This window comes from Caretta caretta, chromosome 1, assembly GCF_965140235.1.
Source record: "Caretta caretta isolate rCarCar2 chromosome 1, rCarCar1.hap1, whole genome shotgun sequence".
NCBI classification, from domain to species: Eukaryota; Metazoa; Chordata; order Testudines; family Cheloniidae; genus Caretta; species Caretta caretta.
The window spans coordinates 314854977-314878565 of NC_134206.1; the positions used below are offsets into that span (position 1 = coordinate 314854977).

The 23589-nt window shown below is 38.2% G+C and overlaps 1 protein-coding gene and 1 long non-coding RNA gene across 5 annotated transcripts in view; one reads left to right on the forward strand and one right to left on the reverse strand.

Moving 5' to 3' along the window:
- Positions 1 to 23485, forward strand: part of LOC125630663 (uncharacterized) — a 76647-nt gene extending 53162 nt beyond the window's left edge. Inside the window, exon 2 of the long non-coding RNA XR_007354737.2 lies at positions 22912 to 23485. This is a non-coding gene — a long non-coding RNA (uncharacterized LOC125630663). The remainder of the gene's footprint in view (positions 1 to 22911) is intronic.
- Positions 550 to 23589, reverse strand: part of ZNF800 (zinc finger protein 800) — a 30721-nt gene continuing 7681 nt past the window's right edge. For 3 of the 4 annotated variants that reach the window (XM_048836891.2, XM_048836889.2, XM_048836892.2), the window contains exons 4-5: positions 15934 to 16077; positions 550 to 5163 (exon numbers count right to left, since the gene is read on the reverse strand). In XM_048836891.2, coding sequence (XP_048692848.2) covers positions 3473 to 5163; positions 15934 to 16077 — 1835 coding nt within the window. In that variant the 3' untranslated portion in view covers positions 550 to 3472. The remainder of the gene's footprint in view (positions 5164 to 15933; positions 16078 to 23589) is intronic. The other variant, XM_048836893.2, reaches the window with a different exon arrangement.

Below are 23589 nucleotides of genomic sequence, written 5' to 3' on the forward strand. Positions count from 1 at the left end.
ACATGCATCCGACGAAGTGAGTATTCACCCATGAAAGCTTATGCTCCAATACATCCGTTAGTCTATAAGGTGCCACAGGACTCTCTGCGCCTCTTCTACAGATCCAGACTAACACGGCAACCCCTCTGATAACGGTTACAAAAGCCTCTGTCATTCTTTAATATAAAAATAAGGATCTTAAAAAAAATTATATTCAGCTTCCTGAGCACCAGTATTTGAGTCACAACACTATTAACAAGGACTATAACATTAAATTTTGCTTAACTAAAATCAAGACAAGGATAGTTTTTTGTCACTTGTAAAAACTAAGATTAGACAATGATTTCTTAATTACATAATGGACATCATTATAAGTTTCAGAGGAACAGCCGTGTTAGTCTGTATTCGCAAAAAGAAAAGGAGTACTTGTGGCACCTTAGAGACTAACCAATTTATTTGAGCATGAGCTTTCGTGTAGAAGAAAAGGGTTCACTCCAACTGCTAAGTTTCTCATAAGGCAAAAAGTATTTTTAATTCCAGTGGAATAATACAACAAACCAGACCCAATGATAGAGAAATAAAGTTTATAGAAATGCAGATGTTGAAGCGTAGCTGCTGGTAGTAACTGAATTTGTTTGACTGAAGAAAAGCATTCCAGTTTCACTAGAATACACCTTTTGTCTAAGCACACTTTGTTAAAGTAACTTCCAGTCTGATTTATTTCCAAATACAGTACATTTATCCAAACAAGAGCATGTACATTCAATATAGAACATTTCCAGCAACAGTTACAGTCCAGTTCCCATTCACAGTGTATTTTTTTTTTAGTGCAAAGCACTAAAAAGGCCAAACATTTTTTATCCATAAAAGCATTTTTTTTTAATTCATGACCTTGTGATCAACATTTTTAGATTTTTTTTAATACAAAAAGTATATATGACAAGGCACCTCCCTAAGCAAGAGAGTGAACCTATATAAAAACATGGTATTTCTTCTGATGTACAGTACCTTTCAAATTGTGGCAATTTGACACAAATCACTAAACAAAGTATCTTCTAAAAAGTAAAAAAACATTGATGCACAGAAGCCTGCCAAGATTTTCATAATGGTAGGTGTGCTACTGTTTTGCTAAAATCTTGATTATAAAATAAAATAGACAAAAGGATCAGTAAGCATTTTGCAAATCCTACAATAAAGTCAAGTGCTACCTAAAGTGGTCATTTAAGATCTTGCGAGAAAAAAATATTCTGAGTTTCTCTCACACTATCTTCCCTTTTATTAATATTTAAAGAAATAAAACTAGCATTATAAGAAGTGGTTGTGCATGGATTGTCTGTGTCTATAAAACATCAGAAAATATTCACTACCTTCATATTAACATTAGTGTGTTTTTTTAAAACAATAACTGAAAAATTAACTGCAACTATCATTAAAGTGCTTGTGTATAAAATTTAAACACAAAATTAAAGAATATGGAATAGGGAATGTGGTGTTTCTGTAAACTTCCTAAATGTTTACAAATGAAATGCTGTCCTGTGAACCATGCATGGAAAAATAAAGTATTGGCAATATCTCTGCAGCAACTTTAGTACAGTGAAATTCAGTATACCCCAAAGTTGGGAAATTAGTCAAACTGAACAAACTGAAGTTATGACAATTTCTAAAAATTAGAACAATTCAGCCAATATACACTAATATGGTGTTTGCTCTTATACATTCATTTGTAATAAATTTAAAACAGTACATAACAAAGCAAAGGTTTGCCAGCCAAGTAGAATACCACATAAGTCACAGAATTGGTTCATCAGCATTAGCAGTACTAAGGCCAGTATCTGTGGTGACCTCTCAAGTTGATTTCCTAAATGAAAATAAGTTTTCTTCTCCAAAATGCTTTTTGTAAAGAGTTTTTTTATTTTTGAAGCACAAAAAGTTCACTTTCTATTGATAACTTTGCTGAACTGCATAGAGACAAGGGTAGTTAACTAGTCTATAGATGCATGTTGTGCATTGCAAGTCAACAGTTACCTGACAGTGTTGGAATGAGGCACTGTCATATAACAAGCCATGAGAATAGGTATTAATTTAGTAAGCAAACAATAGTTTATGAAAGTATTTCCTCATTTTTCTTATGGTACCATTTTCAAGATATTAGTGGTTCTAACACCAAATTAAAGTCTTTCCACTCAAATGAACTCCAAACTTTCCGTACATCACTTGAAGTTATCTGAGGAGAAATGGGAATAAATTAATATTTTGAGTTTACCAATACAACTTGTTTTCTAGTTATACAACAGTGAAATCATTTTTAAACACAAGGTGGTACCTAAAATTTACCACAAACAAAAAATTTAAAAACGCTCTCTTCCTCAGACAAGATTACTGTAATTTTAAGAGAACCCAGCTCATTATTAAGTTGCATTTTCTTTAGCAGAAAGTGGTTACTAAACCACTGAAAACCCACCTACGTATGCCTGACTGGTAATCCACTGCAGAAGGTGAACCAAGACAGAGTTGCCTTCGGGAAGAGAGCACTTCTGAGTTGAGGTCAATAGCAGGTACAGGACAAGGCATATGTATTTAGCCTTATTTTCACTTAACAGGTATTTGTTATAAGGAGAGAGTTCCAAAGTAATAATTTAAAGACTACTCCTCTCCACCCCCCCGCCCGGCATGCCTGTTTTTATTACAAATCTCTGCAATATCCAAAAAGCCTTCAGGTAAAAACTATAATGATTCTGAAATCTAAAATGGCCATCTATAGGTTATTTCCATTTAACTAAGATACAATATTTTATTAGAAGACTACCTCTGTGTCACCATTTTTTCTTTGAAGCAGGACTTCAGAAAAACAGTAAGTCATCACGATAAAAAAAAAAAAACCATCCAAATTTAAGGCCCTATCCTGGAAACTCTTACTCATGCAAAGAGATGTTTTTAGGATTATACCAAGATGTTGGGAAGGTGAAGGAAACTTAATAGAGTAAGTTAAAAGAAAAATAATACAGTTTACTGCTGGCTGATCATTCCAAGTTAGATGTAGAGATTTATTTACTCTGCTGTAATTTACTTTTACATCAGCTATAAATGTCCCATAATATTTTTGTAACTATCCTACAAATGTGTACATTAGCAGGACAAACCATGTGAACAAGTACCAAACAAGTGCAAAACTAATTGTAAAATGTCTACTGTAAACATAAGCCAATATACATTGATTTTTATAATATTAAAACAGTTTAGAAGAACTGTACAGCCTAACTGTATTAGGTTGCAACTTCCTGAAGAAAAAAATTTAGAAATTGACTTGTCTCCAAGCCACTGAAAACGTTTTACTGAAGAGGCAAATGAGATACAAAAGTAATGTGGCTATCTCCCACACCATCAAGTCTATTGAAAAGTATCTGTTCAGGCAACAAAATAATAAAATTGGGGGGGAGGGGGGCGTGTTTTTGTTTTGTTTGTTTTTAAATAAAGGCAAAACACTAGTTGTTTCTCACCAGACAAGAGCTTTTGATCTTGTACTTCTGCCTTTGGTTTTGTTTTCTTCTGGTGAATGAGATGCATTTGCCTTGTGAGTTTTCTTATGATGTTCTAGAAAGGTCTTTTTGGCAAATGCCTTTCCACATTTATTGCATCTGTGAAGAGAAAAGTTTTTTGTGACTTTTACTTCTATGCCAACATCAGCTCCTTCAAACTTTTTACTCGGTGAGTTACAGGTGACATCCTGTTTTGAACCAATCTGTCTTGCTTCATCCCTCTGAGGGCCTCTTTTTGCCACCTTATTTAGAACAAAATCAATAGGCTTTTTTATTGCTCTGATTTCTAAACTTGCAGTTATTTTACCAAGGTAACGTGATGACTTTTTATGAACTACAGTTATATGCCTTATCACATCACGTTTGCGACGTGTTTCGTAAGTGCAGAGAGGACACCTGTAGAATTTAACATAAATGTTATTTCCATCTGTGTGCAACTCAATGTGTTTTGTCAAGTTCTGTTTAGAAGTAAATTGACGTTTACACAGTTTACAGTAAAGCTGCTTGAAGTCAAAGCCAGCTGAAAGTTTTGGCTTCCTTGTTTTTTGCTGGCCACCTACAGCAGATGGATTGGTTGATTTAGGGGTTTCAAGGTCTCGTTTAACTTTATTTTTCTGTGCTGCCGGTGTGTTCTTTTTCTCATTTGAATGACTTGTTCCCTTTAATTCATTCTGTGGAGAAAGGGTTATGGAAGGGGTTGAAGATTCTACAGAATCTGCTGGTTCAACTTTTACTTTTATTTCCGTGCCGTTGGCAGTATTATTGGGTCCTTTCTCTCTTTTAGAGTTCTTTCCGGAAAGCGTTATCTTGTGAACAATTTGCATGTGCCTTTTAAGCATTATTTGTGAACTATATTTTCTCTTGCACAGAAGGCATTTGCATGCAGTTAAATTGTATTCAGCCTTTGACGAAGACTTTTGTTTTCGGGTCTTAAAAGATTTTTTAGCAGAAACTGTATCCAAGAACAAAGGTTGCCCAGGCTTTGTAGCTATATCAGGAGTAATGGAATCCCTCCTTAACCCCCTATGAACTTCGTCAAAATGCCTCCTTACATTGGCTTTTGTAGCAAATGATTTATAACATACAGGACAACTTCTACCTAATGTTACAAGCACATTCTTATTTCGTCCTTTTGTGGAGCGCTGATTTGGTTTCTTTTTCGTTTCTATGTACTTCTTTAGTTCTTCCATCTTTTTTTTGTGTACTTTTCTAATGTGCCGACGTACACTTCGTCTGGAATGAAATTCTTTTCTACACAGACAACAAATCAACTGGTGGCCAAAATCAGAATTATCAGAAGAGTCCAATTCAGGATTTAATGCTGGAGGTTGTTCGTCAGGAGCAGGCATTACATTTATTACAGCATCAGCAGGTGGCGACTCTAAAGTTTCTGTATCGGGAGTTGAAACAGTTTTGGGCTGCTCAGTGGTAGGTTCCTGTATTTGTAATGGATCTTGATCAGGACTACTGCTAATCTCAATATTCTCTTCTGGATGGTCAGTCCTTGAAACATACTGAAACACAGCATTCTGATTTGTTTCTATAGGTTCTAGCTTAATTACATATTCTTGTTTGTCCACTCTAGGATAAATGGCTTCCAGGAGATTATTTACAGCTTGGCTTTGTTTATCATTGACATCTGGGAGGTCTGTAAAAACAAAAGGTTATTGTTTAATCATCTAGAAATCTCAAATTGTTTGAATTTTGGCCCAATCATTGAATTATGTGCCCACGAATTTTGTTTTTAACTCAAAGTTCATGTTTGTACTACCTTCCAACAATTGCTATAATTACATCCAGCCTAACTGGGGAGAAATCTTGCTTAATTTGCCAATTGAACCACCAGTTACCATTTCCAGTAGTGGATTTTCTCTGGATAATCAACAAATATTTTTATTACATCAGGATAAATGTCCTTAGAATTATTAAGGAACTTAGTTTACCTCAGAGATTAACTCCTTCTGCTACACTTAAACTGGCAGCCCCCCAGTTTAAGATGTCCTTTGTATCTGTAATGAATTTCTTTTCTAGGAAAACAACAAACCAACTACTGGCCAAAGTCAAAATTATCAAGATGCAACACCTGACCTTGTTCTTCATGAGTGTTACCTAGTGTACAATATCATTAGGGAAAACTTTTTCTGGGGCTAGAGGTAGAGTAGTCTCAATGAAGGACCTGCAACTCTGGATGTTACTTCTCCCTGCCTCCCTTCACCCCACAACTTTGTCCGTCAGATCCCAGATGTACTGACCTTTTAGGACACACTACAAGGCCTATACAACCACAAGCTTTCCATAAGGGAACAACATAAATAGGGTACGAGGATGAAAGGAGAATTTCATTTGTGGTGGGTTGGAAGTTTCATTGGCAGAAAGAACTTTTTATAAAATGGGTAGTGCCTAGAGTGCTAGATGGGTAAATTGAAATAGATATACATAAAACAGAAATTCGATCAGCACTTTTCAAAATAACCTTAATATGATTAGCGTTCAGATCATTTAAATCTGTGTAAACAAATCAAAAATTGTTTTAATAAGCTACTTTAAATTTTACTTTAAATGTTTCAATTTTAAACAGCTATATTAATATTAAAATAACTTGCAATGGAAAGGTCAAGGCAGCATAAGGTGTTTTAAGCTCAGATGAAATTTTGTTTGTAGATATTTATGACAGACTGAAAGGATAATTATTGATCCACCCCTCCAAGTGAAATTAGTTATATGTTCAATTTATGAGCCCTCAACCAATTAACAAAATACTCCTCGTATGTTCCTCAAAATCCATTATCCTGAAAGTCTTACTGAATCACCAAAACTAAATTAAGAACTGGGACACATTTTCCCTGCAATTCTATTATTTTCAGGATATATTAATATCTGCATATGACAGTATATTAGAATATATTATAAACTACCTCTAAAGATGTTTTTAAAAAGAGTTGTCAATAACCTTACAGTTAACTAGAGATAAAGCTCTATTAGATCATCCAGAGAAGATGCAAGTTACAGTTCTTGATATAAATGTGAACATTAAACCAATACTACATTTCTCGGTCTCTCTCAAATCTATTGACTAGCTAACACCTTTCCTAAAAACAATCAGTCAATCTATTGGCTAAAATGGCTGGTTATGAAAAGAGACCAGAATGAAATGGCTCTCTGAAGTAATAGCAGAGCAGCTTGCCTCCATCAATTCCCGAAACCTACTAAGCTCCACCCGCAAAAAACAGATCAAAGTTGCAGAGGATGGATTCTCTAAGAAAATCCGAAAATGTAAAGATACCTCACTCAGAAGACTGTTTCTGGCAGTGTGGTGGGACACATGGCAGCCAAATCAGGCAGAAATGCGAGGGCTGAAAAAAAATCAAATTGCTTCCGAAGCAGACATTCTGGAGATGACCTCAGAGTAGAATTCCATCAGAGATGGTATCACAACCAAGCTTCTTGCAGTCAAGAAGGAAGTTACGGACTTGGAATAGTGAGCCCTATGCTAGAGACTGGCCTAAGAGAAGCAAGTGAGAGTAGGTCTATAGTGCGATTAGATACCCACACATGGCTGGCCTGTGCCAGCTGACTCAGACTAAGGGGCTGTTTAAGTGCTGAATAGACTTCTGGGCTCAGGCTGGATCCTGGGCTCTAGGACCCTGCAAGGTTGCAGGGTCCAAGACCTTGGGCTGCAGCCCAAGGCCAAAAGTCTAAGCTGCAATTAAAGAGCCCCTAAGCCCAAGCCAGCTGGTGTGGGCTAGCCACGGATGTCTAAATGCAGCGTAGACATACACAGAGGGCAGAGCTAGAGCAGAGAGTTATTCTGCTTATAGTGGATTACACAGAAAACAGAGTGAGAAGGATCATCAGAATTAAGGAACTGCCTGAAAATGCGGAAGGAGGAAACCCAATCTGGTATGTAAAAAGGTTAATTGTGGAGTCATTACAGCTGAGCTGTCTGTAAGAGGTAAAGGTGGAGAAAGCACACAGGGCACTATGCCTCCCTTCCTGCCCTTCCCCCCACAGGCCTCATAATAAATAATAAACCCAGAGACCTAATGCTGAAATGTCGCAATTATCAGCAGAAAAATTTAATTATGAAAAGAAGTCAGAGCATTCAGAGTTCAAACTCAAGGGCCATGATCTCTCTGCCCTAACTTTAAAAAAGAAAAAAAACAGCACTGGAAAAAATTACAGCAGCACTTAGCAGGGCAGATATCCACTGCAAAAGGTGATTCCCACTTGGCTTTCAAAAATCAGTATTATAAGACTTTAAACAAGGAGAAAGTACATTCAAGATGCTTGGGATAGAAATCCAAATCTCAAATGTACAAGACGACTCTCCAGAGGTATCAGAGTAACAGCCGTGTTAGGCTGTATTCGCAAAAAGAAAAGGAGGACTTGTGGCACCTGTAGCTCACGAAAGCTTATGCTCAAATAAATTGGTTAGTCTCTAAGGTGCCACAAGTACTCCTTTTCTTTCTCCAGAGGTTGTAACTACAGATAAGTCACTGAAAAACCCTTGGCAAATAGTAAAACCCAGGAAAAGGGAATTAGGAAAAGAAAAAACATACGACTCTAGAGACCATACTGGCAATGGCAGAAGTGAAACTGAACAAAAGAACTCTGATACTAGAGGAGTAACCTAAAGACTAACCCGATTTCCTGGGAGTCACCAGGAATGACCAATTGAACAGTAATTATGTTAACATTACAAAGAAAACAGTATGAAGTATGCTTTAATTGGGATGATCAGTAATAGCTGTGTTCTGCATTTTAAAACAGACCAGGAGTGGACAAACCACGGCTTGTGAGCCCTATTTGGCTCTTTTACAGTAAAAGTGCGGCTTGTGGAGTCCCCCCCACCCCCACATTTTCCACCTAATAGACTGGGAGCAAAGCTTGGGGCTTCTGCCCTGTGGCGGAGTGGTGGGGCTAGGGCAGGGTTCAGCAACCTTTGGCACACAGCCCATCAGGGTAAGTCCCTAGCGGGACAGGCCGGTTTCTTTACCTTCCGCATCCGCAGGTTTGGCTGATCGCAGCTCCCACTGGCAGTGGTTTGCTGCTCCAGGCCAATGGGGGCTTCGGGAAGCGGCATGGGCCGAGGGATGTGCTGGGTGGTTTTTTCACACCCCTGAGCAACATAAGTTGCATCAACTTAAGCAGTAGTGTAGACAAACCCAAAGGTGCAGGGATGCATATTCACCTGAAGTGGAGCCCCACAGGGACGCTCCTTGAACAACTTTCTGTTTCAAGTCCTGTCCTGTAAAGGACCCCCAGTTCCTTAAATGGATAACTGCTCTTTACACCAGCAGAAGAGCAGCTGTGCAAGTAATGGGGTTAAATCTCCCATTGAATTAAAAAATTGCTTAGTCTCCACCTGTAATTTTTGCACTGGCCATCGAGTCTTTTGCTCAGCGGATAAGAAACACGGAATTCACTGCACGAATGAAACCTGCAGGAGCACATAATAAAATAACACTATGCAGATGTAATAATTTTATTTAAACCAAATATTTCCCTAAAATTAGTCTCTAACAAAGTCCAGGACTTTGGGAAAGCATCTGGATTTAAAACAAATTTGCCAGACTCTGAAAAGTCACACCTCCAGAAAACATGTAGGTACAAATGGACAACAAATGCTATAAAATATTTGTGTGGAACGTTGGTGTAGAGGGTTTCTACATCCATAGCGGCCAGGATGGTGTTTTCAGGAAGATCACCGATGGACTGTAGTTTCCTCAGGAAAAATGCTCTATCAAGCATTCTTACAACTACAATACCCACCTGCTGAAGTGAACAAACAGACTGACAGAGCCAGAAGAGTACCCAGAAGTCACCTACTACAGGACAGGCCCAACAAAGACAACAACAGAACGCCACTAGCCATCACCTTCAGCCCCCAACTAAAACCCCTACAACACATCATCAAGGATCTACAACCTATCCTCAAGGATGATCCCTCACTCTCACAGATCTTGGAAGACAGGCCAGTCCTTGCTTACAGGCAGCCCCGCAACCTGAAGCAAATACTCACCAGCAACCACACACCACAACCACTAACCCAGGAACCTATCCTTGCAACAAAGCCCGTTGCCAGCTGTGTCCACATATCTATTCAGGGGGACACCATCATAGGCCTAATCACATCAGCCACACTACCAGAGGCTCGTTCACCTGCACATCTACCAATGTAATATATGCCATCACGTGCCAGCTATGCCCCTCTGCCATGTACATTGGTCAAACTGGACAGTCTCTACGTAAAAGAATAAATGGACACAAATCAGACGTCAAGAATTAACACATTCAAAAACGAGTTGGAGAACACTTCAATCTTTCTGGTCACTCGATTACAGACCTAAAAGTAGCAATTCTTCAACAAAAAAAACTTCAAAAATAGACTCCAACAAGAGAATGCTGAACTGGAATTAATTTGCAAACTGGATACAATTAACTTAGGCTTGAATAGAGACTGGGAGTGGATGGGTCATTACACAAAGTAAAACTATTTCCCCAGGTTTATCCCCTCACCCCCCTACCCCCCACTGTTCCTCAGACGTTCTTGTCAACTGCTGGAAACGGCCCACCTTGATCATCACTACAAAAGGTTCCCCCCCCCCCAGCTTGTAATAGCTCACCTTAAGTGATCACTCTCGTTACAGTGTGTATGGTAATACCCATTGTTTCATGTTCTCTATGTATACAAATCTCCCCACTGTAGTTTCCACTGAATGCATCCGATGAAGTGAGCTATAGCTTACGAAAGCTTATGCTCAAATAAATTTGTTAGTCTCTAAGGTGCCACAAGTACTCTTTTTCTTTTACAGGATGTTAGAATTTATATGGAATAAGAACAGACCAAAGAGTAAGATACTTTATACAGTTACATTAAACAGGGTGGACTACCTGTCCCAAATAATCTACAGTACTATCGAGCCGGCCAGCGCAAAGCAGTAATGGACTGGGGACGCTTTAACCCAGCCAACACTGGGTCTTTATTGAACAAGAAAATTGCAGCAGTGTAGACATCGCTAGGCTCCCTGGCTTAATGAAAAAAACCACACCTTCCAGAAATGTATACACATTCTTTAGCAAAGGTTACTCTACAGGTTTGGACTAGAATTAGAGGTAAGAAATTATTTTCCCTTGCCAATGACACTCCTTGCAAATAATCCTGATCTTAATCCACATCGCAAATCAGAGAACTTCAAAAATTGGAGAAGCCATGGAATACACACGGTTGGCCAGCTACACAGTAAAGAAACTAACTTATTTAGAGATCAAAACTAACTTTAACTGGTCTGCTCTCCCCTGGTACCAGTACTTTTAAGTCAGGCATTCTAACTTTCTGTATAAAACAGGTTTTCAAGAAAGTGAACTTTAATGACATCTGGTCAATAGAAAGCAAAACACATAACTAATTTCTATCAATCTTTGCAGACATCTTTCCCAACCAAAAAAAAGTTCATATATGACAGCTAGGAGAAGGACCAGTTTAGAAAAAAATTACCACAGAGAAATGGTGTTTGATCTGGAAAAGAGGACAAGACAACCTCAGTCTGTAACACAAAAAAAGAAAATGTCTTTAAGGTACTATTTCACACCGCTCAGGTTCAAAAATGAATATTGACTGAATGGTGATTAATGTAGAAACTGTGATGAAAGGGGAGATATTTATGCATATATGGTCAACATGTCCAGTCATTAGAAAGTACTGGGATTCAGTCCCTAAGCAGGACCACTTAAATTGCAAAGAAATCACAGTCTTCAGAGGTTGGTCATGGCATAAATGGCAAATTTTGAAAGTGTGTTACACATCCATAAAATTTGCTATTTATGCATGACCAACCCACGAAAAACATGTCATTTCTCTTCAGCATTTCTCAAGTTAGGGGCCCCGACCCTTTTAAGGGGTCACGGTATCGTCACCCTTACTTCTCTCCCTGCTGCAGGCAAGTGGCACGGCCTTCAGAGCTGGGTGGCTGGAGATCAGATTTCACGGGGGAGACCATATTTCACAGTCCGTGACACGATTTTCATGGCTGAAAATTTGGTAGACCCCTATCCATAACTAAATATCATGAAGTGTTGGATATTTATTACCAAATAATCCTTTGGTAATCCTCCTAGGGCTTCCTAATGAAAATGGTGACAAAAGAGAAAATGAAGAATTAATCTCTCATCTTCTAATAGCTGCTTGGCTACTGGTAGCCTCTTACTGGAAAAAGAAAAATAGCTCAACCATAGAGGAATGGTTTAAAAAAAAAAATAAGGGAGGTTGTGTTTATGGAAAAGTTAACACACCATTATGTACCCAGCAAGAGAAGAGGGGGGGGGGAGACAGATGAATATTTAGATATCTGGTTACATTTTATTCAATATTTCAAGTACATTAAAAAAAACAAAAACGAAAAACAGCACTCCTGCCGATTTTTTTTTTTTAAATAGTAACATTTGCTAGACAAGCCTGGTCTGTTATATGTGTACAGAGATTTCACTCAGTTTGATCAAACCATGAGAATCAACAAACAGGTGTTGCAACGATGCTCAATCTGTAACGCAGTAACACCCCGTTAAACAGAAAGATCTGATGACTATATTCCTCATTAAACAAAAGCTAATTGTTGTAATGATTGTTTTGTTTCTGATATTTGCATGGCAAGGATTTGTAAACTCATTAAAACTTTGTAAATGAACAGATTTTTAAAATAGCTGGTTGAAGGTTCACAGATGCTTTGCATTTTTATTATACCTTCATACTCACAACAGCAGCTTTTAAAGTTTGTTTAAAAATTGAGGCTGTTCATATGTATACCTATAAAACGAAACAGGGACTCAATCTATTTAATAGAGTTAAATATACTACACAAAAAAGGTTGTCAATAGCGCTTGCTTTTCCTTGGACAGTAAGTGTGGTAGTCTTTTGCTTGGACAGTTTGTTTTGTTTCAGTGGGATAACAAACAGTTGTAGATAGAATGGCAGAGATAAAATTAAAGTTAATCTGATTTACACTTTTCTAACATTAAAATCAACACTATCACAAAAACCTTACACATGCTGACTTCCTCGGTATTGATAGGTCAAGAGAAAATTTAAAATACTGTATCTTACTGATGTATACTTTTCTTCTCATACTTTCTCACTGATTTTTCACTTGCATGCAAGGACTCAGATTAAGAAATTTGTCAGTTTATGAAGATCTCTGCACATGAATTTAAGTAACATTGTAGACACTGTCCAAACATCGTGAAATTAGTTTCTGCATTAGGACAGAAAATTATTTTTAGTTGGTGCACAATAGGGGTCTTTCATATGCCTTTATTCATATAACATAATAGATGTCAAGACTAACCCCCCTCCCCACCCGCAGTTAAATAGAGGACAAAACACCAAGGGCTCAACTATAGCTTTATAATCTACCCTGAATAAAGAGTGGTGAATAGCTGCATCTCAGAGCAGACCAGAAAACTAATGATGACTTAGGGTCACCATTTGTCTCTTACTCAGAGGAGGAAGTAAGTTACTTCATCCCTTTTCATGGAAAAGCTTATTCAACCCATGTGACTGACCAACTACTTTGGCCAATAATTTAAGTGGGGAGCCAAGGCTGCTCCTCCTCACCCCCTTCTTGTGGGGAGAGGAGTATCAGACAAGCAGTCACCACAAGCTTCTTAACTTCCTCAGCCACAATCCGAACAGGGACTAGTAAAGGAGGCCTTATTCCTCACTTCCTTATAGAGTCAACAAATACGGACTGTGACAATCTAGCATAAAAGGGGCTATTGGAAAAGGATTCTAAGCTTTGAAGAATATTTTCAAATATCTACATGTTTTTGAAGCATCCAACCCTGCATAGAAAAATATTCTAGAGGAACAGAAAAGCAATCCCTAAGGGCATATCTACACAACAGTAATTACTGAGGTGGCTGATGTCCACACTACCCTCCTTCTGTCCGTGGTGCGCATCCACACCAGGAGTGCTTCTACTGACTCAAGAGGGGCAGTGTGGGGGCCTGAGAGCTCTTCACACAGCTCTCCTCCAGGAGCCAAGCTGCCCCCTGGGTTCTCATCTCTGAGAGTTGGAGACAGCCACCAGGGCTTCTCATCTCCCTGTCAGGAGTGGGCAGCAGCCACCTAAGCTTCTTGCCTTCCTGCTTAGGGGACAGCTGGGCTCTAGCTGCCTGGCTTTCTTGTTAATTTCACGGCTCCAGCATGCTCAAATTTGAGTACATCTAATATTATGCTCCTCTAAAATTTAATATCTACAAAATATTTGCCCATTACATCTAATTCAGCAAGATGGATAAGTGCAACAGAAAAAAAATGTAATCCAGGAATACTGCCAATTGCATTTGCTCAATGCGTTTTCAATTTCAGATCAGAAACTCTTGATAACATGGTTTAAAAGCATGCTCGGTAAAATATATTTTAAAAACTGATTAACTGCCAATGTTTTCACTGCTGTAGAGAGTGTAGATATGGTCCTTTCCCAAAAGGTTTTAATAAACTGTTAGACACATGAGCTACAAAATTTTAATAGCTCAATTCCATATAATCCTATGGATAGAAGTTGCACAGAATACAAAAATTAGATGGACGAGTCCAAAATATGTTCTTTCCTAAACTTTTCACCCTCCTCCCTTTATTTTTGTCTATTTTTTTCTAGTTCAGTCCAGAAAGTATGAGAGAAAGTTAATGCCATACACTTGCATGGTAATAACAGAAATGCTTTACCCATATCTTCAGTTACTAAATGAACTTTATTAGAATAACATCAACCCATCCTTGTTACTTTAATGGAGCAGCAGGCACAAATAAAACCTCTGTGCATGAATATAACTTTAAAGTAAGATGGGAATGAGGAAGTAGACCATTAGCTAGTCAAAAAGGCACTGTAGGCCAATAGGTAAGGCATAAGGCAAAGACTTAAGCCTGGTCTACATTAGGAATTTATAGCTATCGCTTTGGTATAGCTACATCTCAGAAGTGTGAAAAATCCACATACCTGAGAGGGGTAGCTATGCCAACCTAACGCTCAGCATAGATCAGCACTAGCTCAATGGAAGAATTCTTCCGTCGACTTAGCTACTGCCTCTCGAGGAAGCAGATGACCTACGCCAAGGGGAGAAGCCCTTGTCAGCACGGGTAGCATCTACACTGACACGTTACAGCAGCTCCACAGCAGCATTTTAAGTGTAGACATACCATTAGGAAACCCGGGTTCTATTCCCAGCTGTCACTAACCTATAGCATAACACCAGGCAAGGCTATTTACCCCTCTATGCCTTCACTGCCCCTTCCATGCTTTGTCTGTCTGGAATATTTAGATTAACATCTCTTAGCTTTAGGAGTTTTGTAGCACCTAGAACAAAGACCTGATCTCAGCTCGGGCCTCTGGGTGCTACTGTAATACACATTACTACTATTTCTAACTAAAAGGTTTTTTTAATGTTGATCTTTTCCCTTTCCCTACAGGTCACTAAACAAAGTGATTTAAAACTTGCCTATACTCAGAGGTACTGTGTCAAGGGTCTTAGCCTATGCCAATCTAAGTTCTAAGTCTATCACATTTGTAAGTTTGTCTCCTCCACCTCCATAAGAACAAAACCAAATTCAGGTTGTCATCTGGGTATACATTATTTTAAATTAGGGTATATTTTGTCATAATATACTAATCATTTTTAACAGCAAATTATGTGTCAGGTCCATCAATAATCTTGTGTTTTTCCTCACTGCACAAAGGATTGGTTGAAGGAAAATAACAAAAATCTTAAGAGTTCAAGCAACAATATGCTAACAAAAGGCATTTGTAAAAATAAAGGTGACCAACTTTTAGATCTTGAAAGTGTCCTTTTAAAATTATTAATAAAATACCACTACTTGTTCAATAATATATCAAGGCCAACATGAAAAATTACCTAATACTGTATGGCACATCACAATACCCTGGCTCTAGATCCCTAAAGGAGAAATCTTCAAAATCATCACATACAAGACCTAACCTCTTTTATATTTTCTCACTCTTTTTTCCTGTGGAAATACAGGAGTTTTCAACTACATTGAATTTCATGACTTGGCTCATGATTCTGCAAAAAACTGAACACTTTCATAACTTTACTCATCCTTTGCAGAATCAAGGCCTTAAGTTGCCATGTGGCCCAAATTAATATCTTTGGAGCATCATTTGACCTCGTTCTCTGCATAAAAAACTCCCATTTGACACAGGAGATTTTCAGACAGATTGAAAAAAATGAGTCTGAAAGTGACAAGCTAATAAAAGTGAAGTACTTCATTGCTTCACTGATCCTCTAATTTACCTGGTAGATTAGTTACATCTTGTTTCTGATGGTGTTTTTACATATAATATAGAAGGGAAAATTTCCTCAATTCTAGGTTGTTTGATTAAATATTTCAGTGAATAAAACTTACTGTCATCCATCTGGAGACTTGGAGGACAATAGAACTTTTTATGAGTAATTAAGTTTGGTAATCCTCTGAAGAGACTGCGGCATATTTTACATTCAAAAATGGTGTCCACGTCTTTTAACAAGATATGTTTAAGTTGTTTAGTTCCTGGAACAAAAGAAATTTTACACTTAAAATAAGGTACTTTTTTTAAAAGTCACTATCTCATTAAAGCAAAAATATTTTCAAGTCAAATAAATTTCAGTGCTAAAGCAGCAAATAATACAAGACAAAATGCCATTATCATTGTCATTTGTAAATCAGCTACACACGTTCTGGATTATTACATAAAGACTAGGCTGAAGAAGAAAAAAATCAAGATTACAGATATTGTGAAAAGTAAAAGGACTATAAACTGTAAGATTAAAACCAACAGCTAAATTCAGAAAGGGAGTTTTTGGTTAATGAGTTATAATTGCCTATCAGGTGGAAGGAAAGAACAGCCACCTAGTCATTTAAATCATTATTTAGCACCTTTTCAAGCTCCTCAGACAGCTCTGAGGATGTACAACAAAACACGTTCACTCAGAAAGACTGTCAAACAGGGCAGAAAATTGTAAAGAACATAACAAAATGAAAAGAGAAGAGTAGACAAATTCTAGACTTTTACATGAGGGTACCAGAGATCAATGTAGTTGCACTTATATTAGAGAGCAGAATTTGGACCCATATCTTTAGTCTGCCTATTGTCTTCCTCGCTGAAGAAAAATACAAAATTTAAGATCAGTTTTGAATTAGCACATTGTGTCAAGCGTAGAATTTGTGTTTATAAGCATGCAAATGTTACACTTTAGTTTAAAAACCACATACATAAAGTGCAGACGTGCCTTGCTAATGTGCTCCAACCCTGACTTTTCCTGAAGAGCCAACTAAAGTGGTGAGAGAATAGTTCATGCTCTAAATCCATTCCTTCACTGGCCTCTGTGTTGAAACTGCTAACAAGAGTGCATATAGTGATGGTGGGCTTTGTAATATGGAGACTTGTCCACTACAGATTTTAGTGAGACACTGGTAAATCAAGATGGGGCTTAACTGAGTTATTATTTCAAATTTCTTTAATATGCCAGGTCATTAAGAGAGAAGTTAAAAAAAAATACCTGAACAAATAAACAAAAAGAAAACCCATGAACTGGAACAAGATTACCAGTTAATGTCAATCTATTAGACGTAAAACGATAAAAACTTTACATGATTACTTGCGCTGTTGATTCATCACAGTTAACTCACATGATTAACTCAAAAAATTAATCTCAATTAATTGCAGTTTTAATCGCACTATTAAACAATACCAATTGACATTTATTAAATATTTTGGATGTTTTTCTACATTTTCAAATATATTGATTTCAATGACAACACAGAATACAAAATGTACAGTACTCACTTTCTATTACAAATAGTTGCACTGTAAAAATGATAAAGAAATAGTATTTTTCAATTCACCTTATACTAGTACAGTAGTGCAATCTCTATCGTGAAAGTGTAATTTACAAATGTAGATTTTTTTTGTTACATAACTGCACTCCATAACAAAACAATGTAAAACTTTAGCGTCTACAAGTCCACTCAGTCCTACTTCTTGTTCAGCCAAGATAAACAAGATAAAGATAAGATAAACAAGCTTGTTTACATTTCATAGAATCATAGAATATCAGAGTTGGAAGGACCTCAGGAAATCATCTAGTCCAACCCACTGCTCAAAGCAGGACCAATCCCCAATTTTTTTTGCCGCAGATCCCTAAATGGCCCCCTCAAGTATTGAACTCACAACCCTGGGTTTAGCATGCCAATACTCAAACCACTGAGCTATCTCTCCCTCTCCCCTTTATGAAGACATAATGCCATCCACTTCTTATTTACAATGTCACCTGAAAGTGAGAACAGACATTCACATGGCACTTTTGAAGCCATCATTGCAAGGTATTTACGTGCCAGATATGCTAAACATTCATACGCCTCTTCATGCTTCGACCACTATTCCAGAGGACATGCTGATGCTGCTCGTTTAAAAAAAAAAAAGCGTTAATTAAATTTGTGACTGAACTCCTTGGAGGAGAATTTTACATCTACTGCTCCATGGTTTTACCCGCATCCTGCCACATATTTTGTGTTATGGTAGTCTTGGATGACGACCCAGCATATGGTTATTTGATTTAAGAACACTTTCACAGCAGATCTGACAACACACAAAGAAGATTCTAATATCAGATTTCTAAAGATAGCTACAGCACTCGACCCAAGGATTGTGGGTTAAGAGATTTTAGCTCACTAAGTGGGAATCCTCCTGTTAAAAACAACTGGAGGTGTAGATACGAACCAAGGGACGCACCCCACCCATGTACTTATTCACTACAGCAATACTGACTTGGACTCTCAATACATTCTATGGGTGGCATACCCAAGATCACTTATCCACTGACATTTTAAAAACTCCCACACCCCAGTCTGGGTCTATGCTGGTTATGTACTATGTATGTATCTTGTGAACCTTGTAACCGATACTTATAATCCCTTATAACCCAAGGCTGACCCCAGATGTACAGTACCTTCCCTCTTAACTCGTGAAAATTTAACTTTAAACATTAATATTACTACCTCTTCTGAAAATATAAAACTTAGTATTAATTTATACAGAATATACAGAGATCAGATGCAAAGATCTATAGCATCTATAGCAGCTTTGAGCAGTTGAACTAAAATAATAAAATAGCTGCCATAAACACAAAAAGTGAAACCTATAATAGTCACTGAAAGACTAACTTTGATATACATACTTAAAACAAAACAAAAGATAAATTTAACCCTTGCTTTCTGCATTGGAAGTCAAGAACTCAACAGTATTTCCTCTAGATTTAGTATAATCCAATTATTTGTAACAGTCTATAAAATTGAACAGCTGAAAATAAGATAATATACAAGTTTTTGTGTGGTTTACATATCTTCTGACAATTATGGAACTAGAAAAGAAACTTGCTATAGTCCCACAATTTAGCAGAAATACAAATATCTTCATTAACTGACTGAAAATACCCAAAAATATTTTTGACTCAAAGATTCTTCTGCGGAGTTGTGAGCCCAGATTATCCAACTTCAGTAAAACACAAAAAACCAAAACATCCGAAATGCAAGATTTTAAAGTTATGTTGATTTTTAAATTTTACAGTGTTTGATAAAAACAAGGTTTTTTTTTTAATATGAATTGAAAAGTATATCTTGACAGTGTTTTGACCATAAGATTTTAAAGATATTCTTAACAGAAGTTAAAAGTAGATAGTACTACATGTACCATAATATCTAAGTGCTTTGAGAATTGAGACAAAGACTGTGTGATCGTAACTCAAAGCTCAAAGTCAAAGGAAAGGCTCCCTTTGACCCTAAGAGATTGTGGACCTGGCATTATGCACACAATTATTAACTTTACACTAGGATATTATGATTTTAGTATTCTCATAAAACTTCTGTTTTCTACCTTAAACTATCTAAACCAGCGTTTCCCAAACTGTGTTCCGTGGAACACTGGTGTTCCACATGATGTGAATAAGTGTTCCATGAAAGAATCTAGAATTTAATTTTGACTCTTGCACTTCATTTTTGTACTACTTTATACACGCTTTCCAGTTAGAAATTGTTAGTTCAAGTTATTTTAAATTTGTATTTTTGCTTTGTTTTGTAAAGTAAAATATATTTGAGCATAAATAAATGCAATTTTTTAATTTGAAAACCAAATGACTACAAAATAATATCATAAGTGTTCTGTAATAGGCTAAAAAGTGTTCGTGACCAAAAAAGTTTGGGAAACGCTGATCTAAACCACAACACTTAATATCAAGGCTGGCATTGTATCTGGAGATCACCTCTGCCTATATACTGCAGTTCATATGAAATGTACTAGGGTCACTCATTGTTGAAGTCCCCAGTCAACACCATACATACACATTGCAATTGCATCTACGTAGACAATCAAATCACACAGGTTAATCTTTGTCTTAACCATTCAACAGGTAAGGGAAGGGCATTATGCACATCCATGAGGGAAACCAGATAGCTCTTGCCGATTGGCGCAACCCACAAGTACATGGTCTAAACTGCCTACTACAACAAAGCATGGAGTCAAAGGTCCCCACTTGTGGAATGGTCAAATGTGCTGCTAATAACTACATCTGAAGCAGCTGAGCTTTACCCCAAGATGGCATGAAAGATCAAAACCAGGATGCTGGGCTGTTGGATTTGTCATGATAGGTATTAGCTACATTTGAAGCTTGAAAATAGGAATACAGCAGAACCCTGTTTATCCAATCTAATTGGGACTAGGGCCGGGGCCAGATCGGACAATCAAAAATTTGGATAATCTAGAGAATGGGAAAGTGTAAGGCTGCAGCACCATCTAGCGGCCACAGGAGTGATCATCAGCTTCTGGACCTGTGTACGCTGGTTGTTCAGTTAATACAGAGCTGGATAATGGCGGGTTGGATAAACAGGGTTCTACTGCACTCGTGCCTGTTTCTGCCTGGCCTAGAAGCTACTCTCAGCGTAGGTAGTGAGTGTCAGAACCTGGTCACAAGTACTGTGGTTTGGTCTGAAACTCGCATGATCTACCCAGGAGTCATGATCTACTGTTTGCAGTATTGCCATTTCTTCTTCACCTCCCCTTCAGATGTTTTGTCCCTGTCCACCTCTGTAACATTTATCAGGCAGGTAGCAATACTATTTGAAGGAACTGGGTAATGGTGCTGTGCTGCAGCCTTCTGAGCACCACCACCAGTAACTAGGCACAAGAGGCTGAGTTAAAAATGGAAGCATTATTTCCCAGTATATTAGCTTTTAGAGAGTTTAAGACAAACCCTATTAATTATAATGTGAGTTTTCTTGTAAAGAGACAGCTGAAAAATGAAAATAATCTTTCAAGAAAGTGCACGTGATTTTACATATTTTTATAAAATATAAACAACTTTATAAAAATCAAAGAAACTATAAAGATTAATCTACTGTGGCGATTTACTCAGGTACTTTAAAAGAATACAATTTAAAAAAACCCAAATAAAACATATAGAGACTCTTAATTAAAGATGAGTATATTAGTTAGGGACTATCTGGAGACTTTTTTTGGTCTTTGGCGTCGGGGAAGACTGGCCCATAGGTTAGAGCAGCATTTCACAAACTGGGGTCCGCAGACCCTGGAGGTCCCTGAAGGTACTCCAGATGGTCCGCAGGCCCCACTCATCAAACTCCTCTCCCTCCAGAGGTACAGCGGGACTAAGGCAGGCTCCCTGCCTGCCCTGGCTCCGCGCCACTCATGGAAACAGCCAGCACGTCCCTGAGGCCCCTTGGGGTGGGGACAGAGGGGTCTCCATGAACTGCCAGCGCCCGAGCACTGACTCCGCAGCTCCCATTGGCTGGGAACTGTGGTCAATGGGAGCTTCAGAGGTGGTGTCTGCAGGCAGGGGAAGCGCACCTGGCCCCTCCCGCCTAGGAACTACTACCAGAGAGATGTGCCAGTCACTTTCAGGAGCCACCCAAGGTAAGCGCTACACCCCAAACTCCCTCCCACACCCCAACCCACTGCCCCAGCCCACAGCCCCTCCTGCATCCAAACTCCCTCACAGAGCCCGCACCCCCTCCTGCACCCCAACCTCCTGTCCCAGCCTGGTGAAAGTGAATGAGGGTGGGGGAGAGTGAGTGAAGTAGGGGGAATGGAGTGAGGGGGGAGGGAACAGGTGGGGTGGGGCCTTGGGGGGGAAGGGGTGGCATGGGGGCAGGGCTTGGGTCTGAACAGGGAGCTTGGGGGTCCCCAAAAAAATTAAAATTAAAATGGGGGTCCTCAGGTTGCTGAATTTGAGAATCGCTGGGTGACAGTACTAGCCTGGGGCATGGAAGACCTGGGTTCAATTCTCTGCTCCATCAGAATTCCTGTGTGATGTTGGGCAAGTCACTTAATTTCTCTGTGACACAGTTCCCCATAATATTTCCCTACCTCACAGGGGTGTTGGGAGGATAAATATATTAAAAAGTGTGAGATGCTCAGAGTCTATGGTAACAGGGGCCATTCGAGTACCTAAGATATCTGCACTTTATCCACAAGTAAACAGTTCACATAAAACATCCAGTGGAAAAAAATATGAATTTACTTAAACTGTTGGTGTAGTAAGGCACCATACTCCAGGATCATTTGTCATACAATGCAATATCTCAGAAAAATATATGCTATAGTTAATTTCAGAATCCCAAGTCAAAAATATTGATGTAGTCAGACAGGTGTTATCGTCACATCTGTATCATCAAGATATTCTTCAAGCTGACCTAGAACGCCAAAAAAATTAACCATGGCCCACCGTAACACTTCACAGATGGGTTCCCTTCAAATAACAGTTCTAAGTTAGAATCCCTTGAATCAAATTTCTTCAAATACTTAAATATTTTTGATATACCCATTATATATTTGTAATAGCAATGATTTTTTTCTGCCATCACGTAAGCATTTTGGGGAAAAGGTATGGAAGATTGGTGAGACTTGTTTAAAAAACAATACCAACTCAGAGAGAGTTCATAGCAACTTCGAACTAGAGAGAAATGTGCAAAGAATCCTTTCTGAGGGCAAGCTGTTTACCTGGATCTCATCCAGAAACAGCTGAATTTTTGCACAAAGTAGAACCATTGAGGAAACATACCTAAACATATTTGAAGATTTCCTACATACAAAATTCCACTAAGTGCACTAATTAGCGTGGGGAGCGGGGGGGTTTTCCAATTTGTTAATGGCACCTGACAAAAGATTTTCTGCTCAGTGAAGGTAGCATGCTTCTACCACACTAGCAGCAGTGGAATGAAATTTACAAGGAAATAGTCAATTTCACTGATACTACTGCCCAAATATGTACTATATAAGAGTGAAAATAACCAGATTCTTGTGAGTTTAACTGTAACATTTTTGGAAACTGTCAACAGAACAGAGACAACTTCCTTGCTGTTGTGGGCACACTGCAGGGGAAGAGAAAAGATCTCATCCAGCTTTATGGGAAATGCAGATGGATGCAATGACCACTAGGCTTCTCAGGAGGAGGAAGCCTCTCAATTCCACTGAAGCATCTCCATCTTTTATATTTATTTTTGGATAGTACGCAATTGTCAGCTTATCAAGTCCCAGTAACATTCTGAGACTACGAAACTAACTCATCATGAAGCTTATAGAAGACTGGCAGGACTTCAGCTAGTGCAGCTACCCCACTGACAAGAAGCACTGCAGTAGTCCTAAGAATCACAATGTTTGTGTATCACATATGCAATTTTATCATTCAAAACTTCAGCAATTTGTTCTCCTGGTATAATAGCATTCAGCATGCATACCCTTATAACAATGAGGACAAAGCCATATGTATTTTTAAATGTAATATTAGATTATGAAAAACTATTGGAATTGCTTAGAGGGTAAAAACATCCTGCTCTCTTGCCCAATTTCTGATGAAGTGAGCTGTAGCTCACAAAAGGTTGTGCTCAAATAAATCTGTTAGTCTCAAAGGTGCCACAAGTACTCCTTTTCTTTTTGAAAGGATCAAAGGTTTCTTCCATAATGAAATGTCATTTGTTCAAAAGTGGTAACTAGTAAAACCCTAGTCAAAAGTTGTT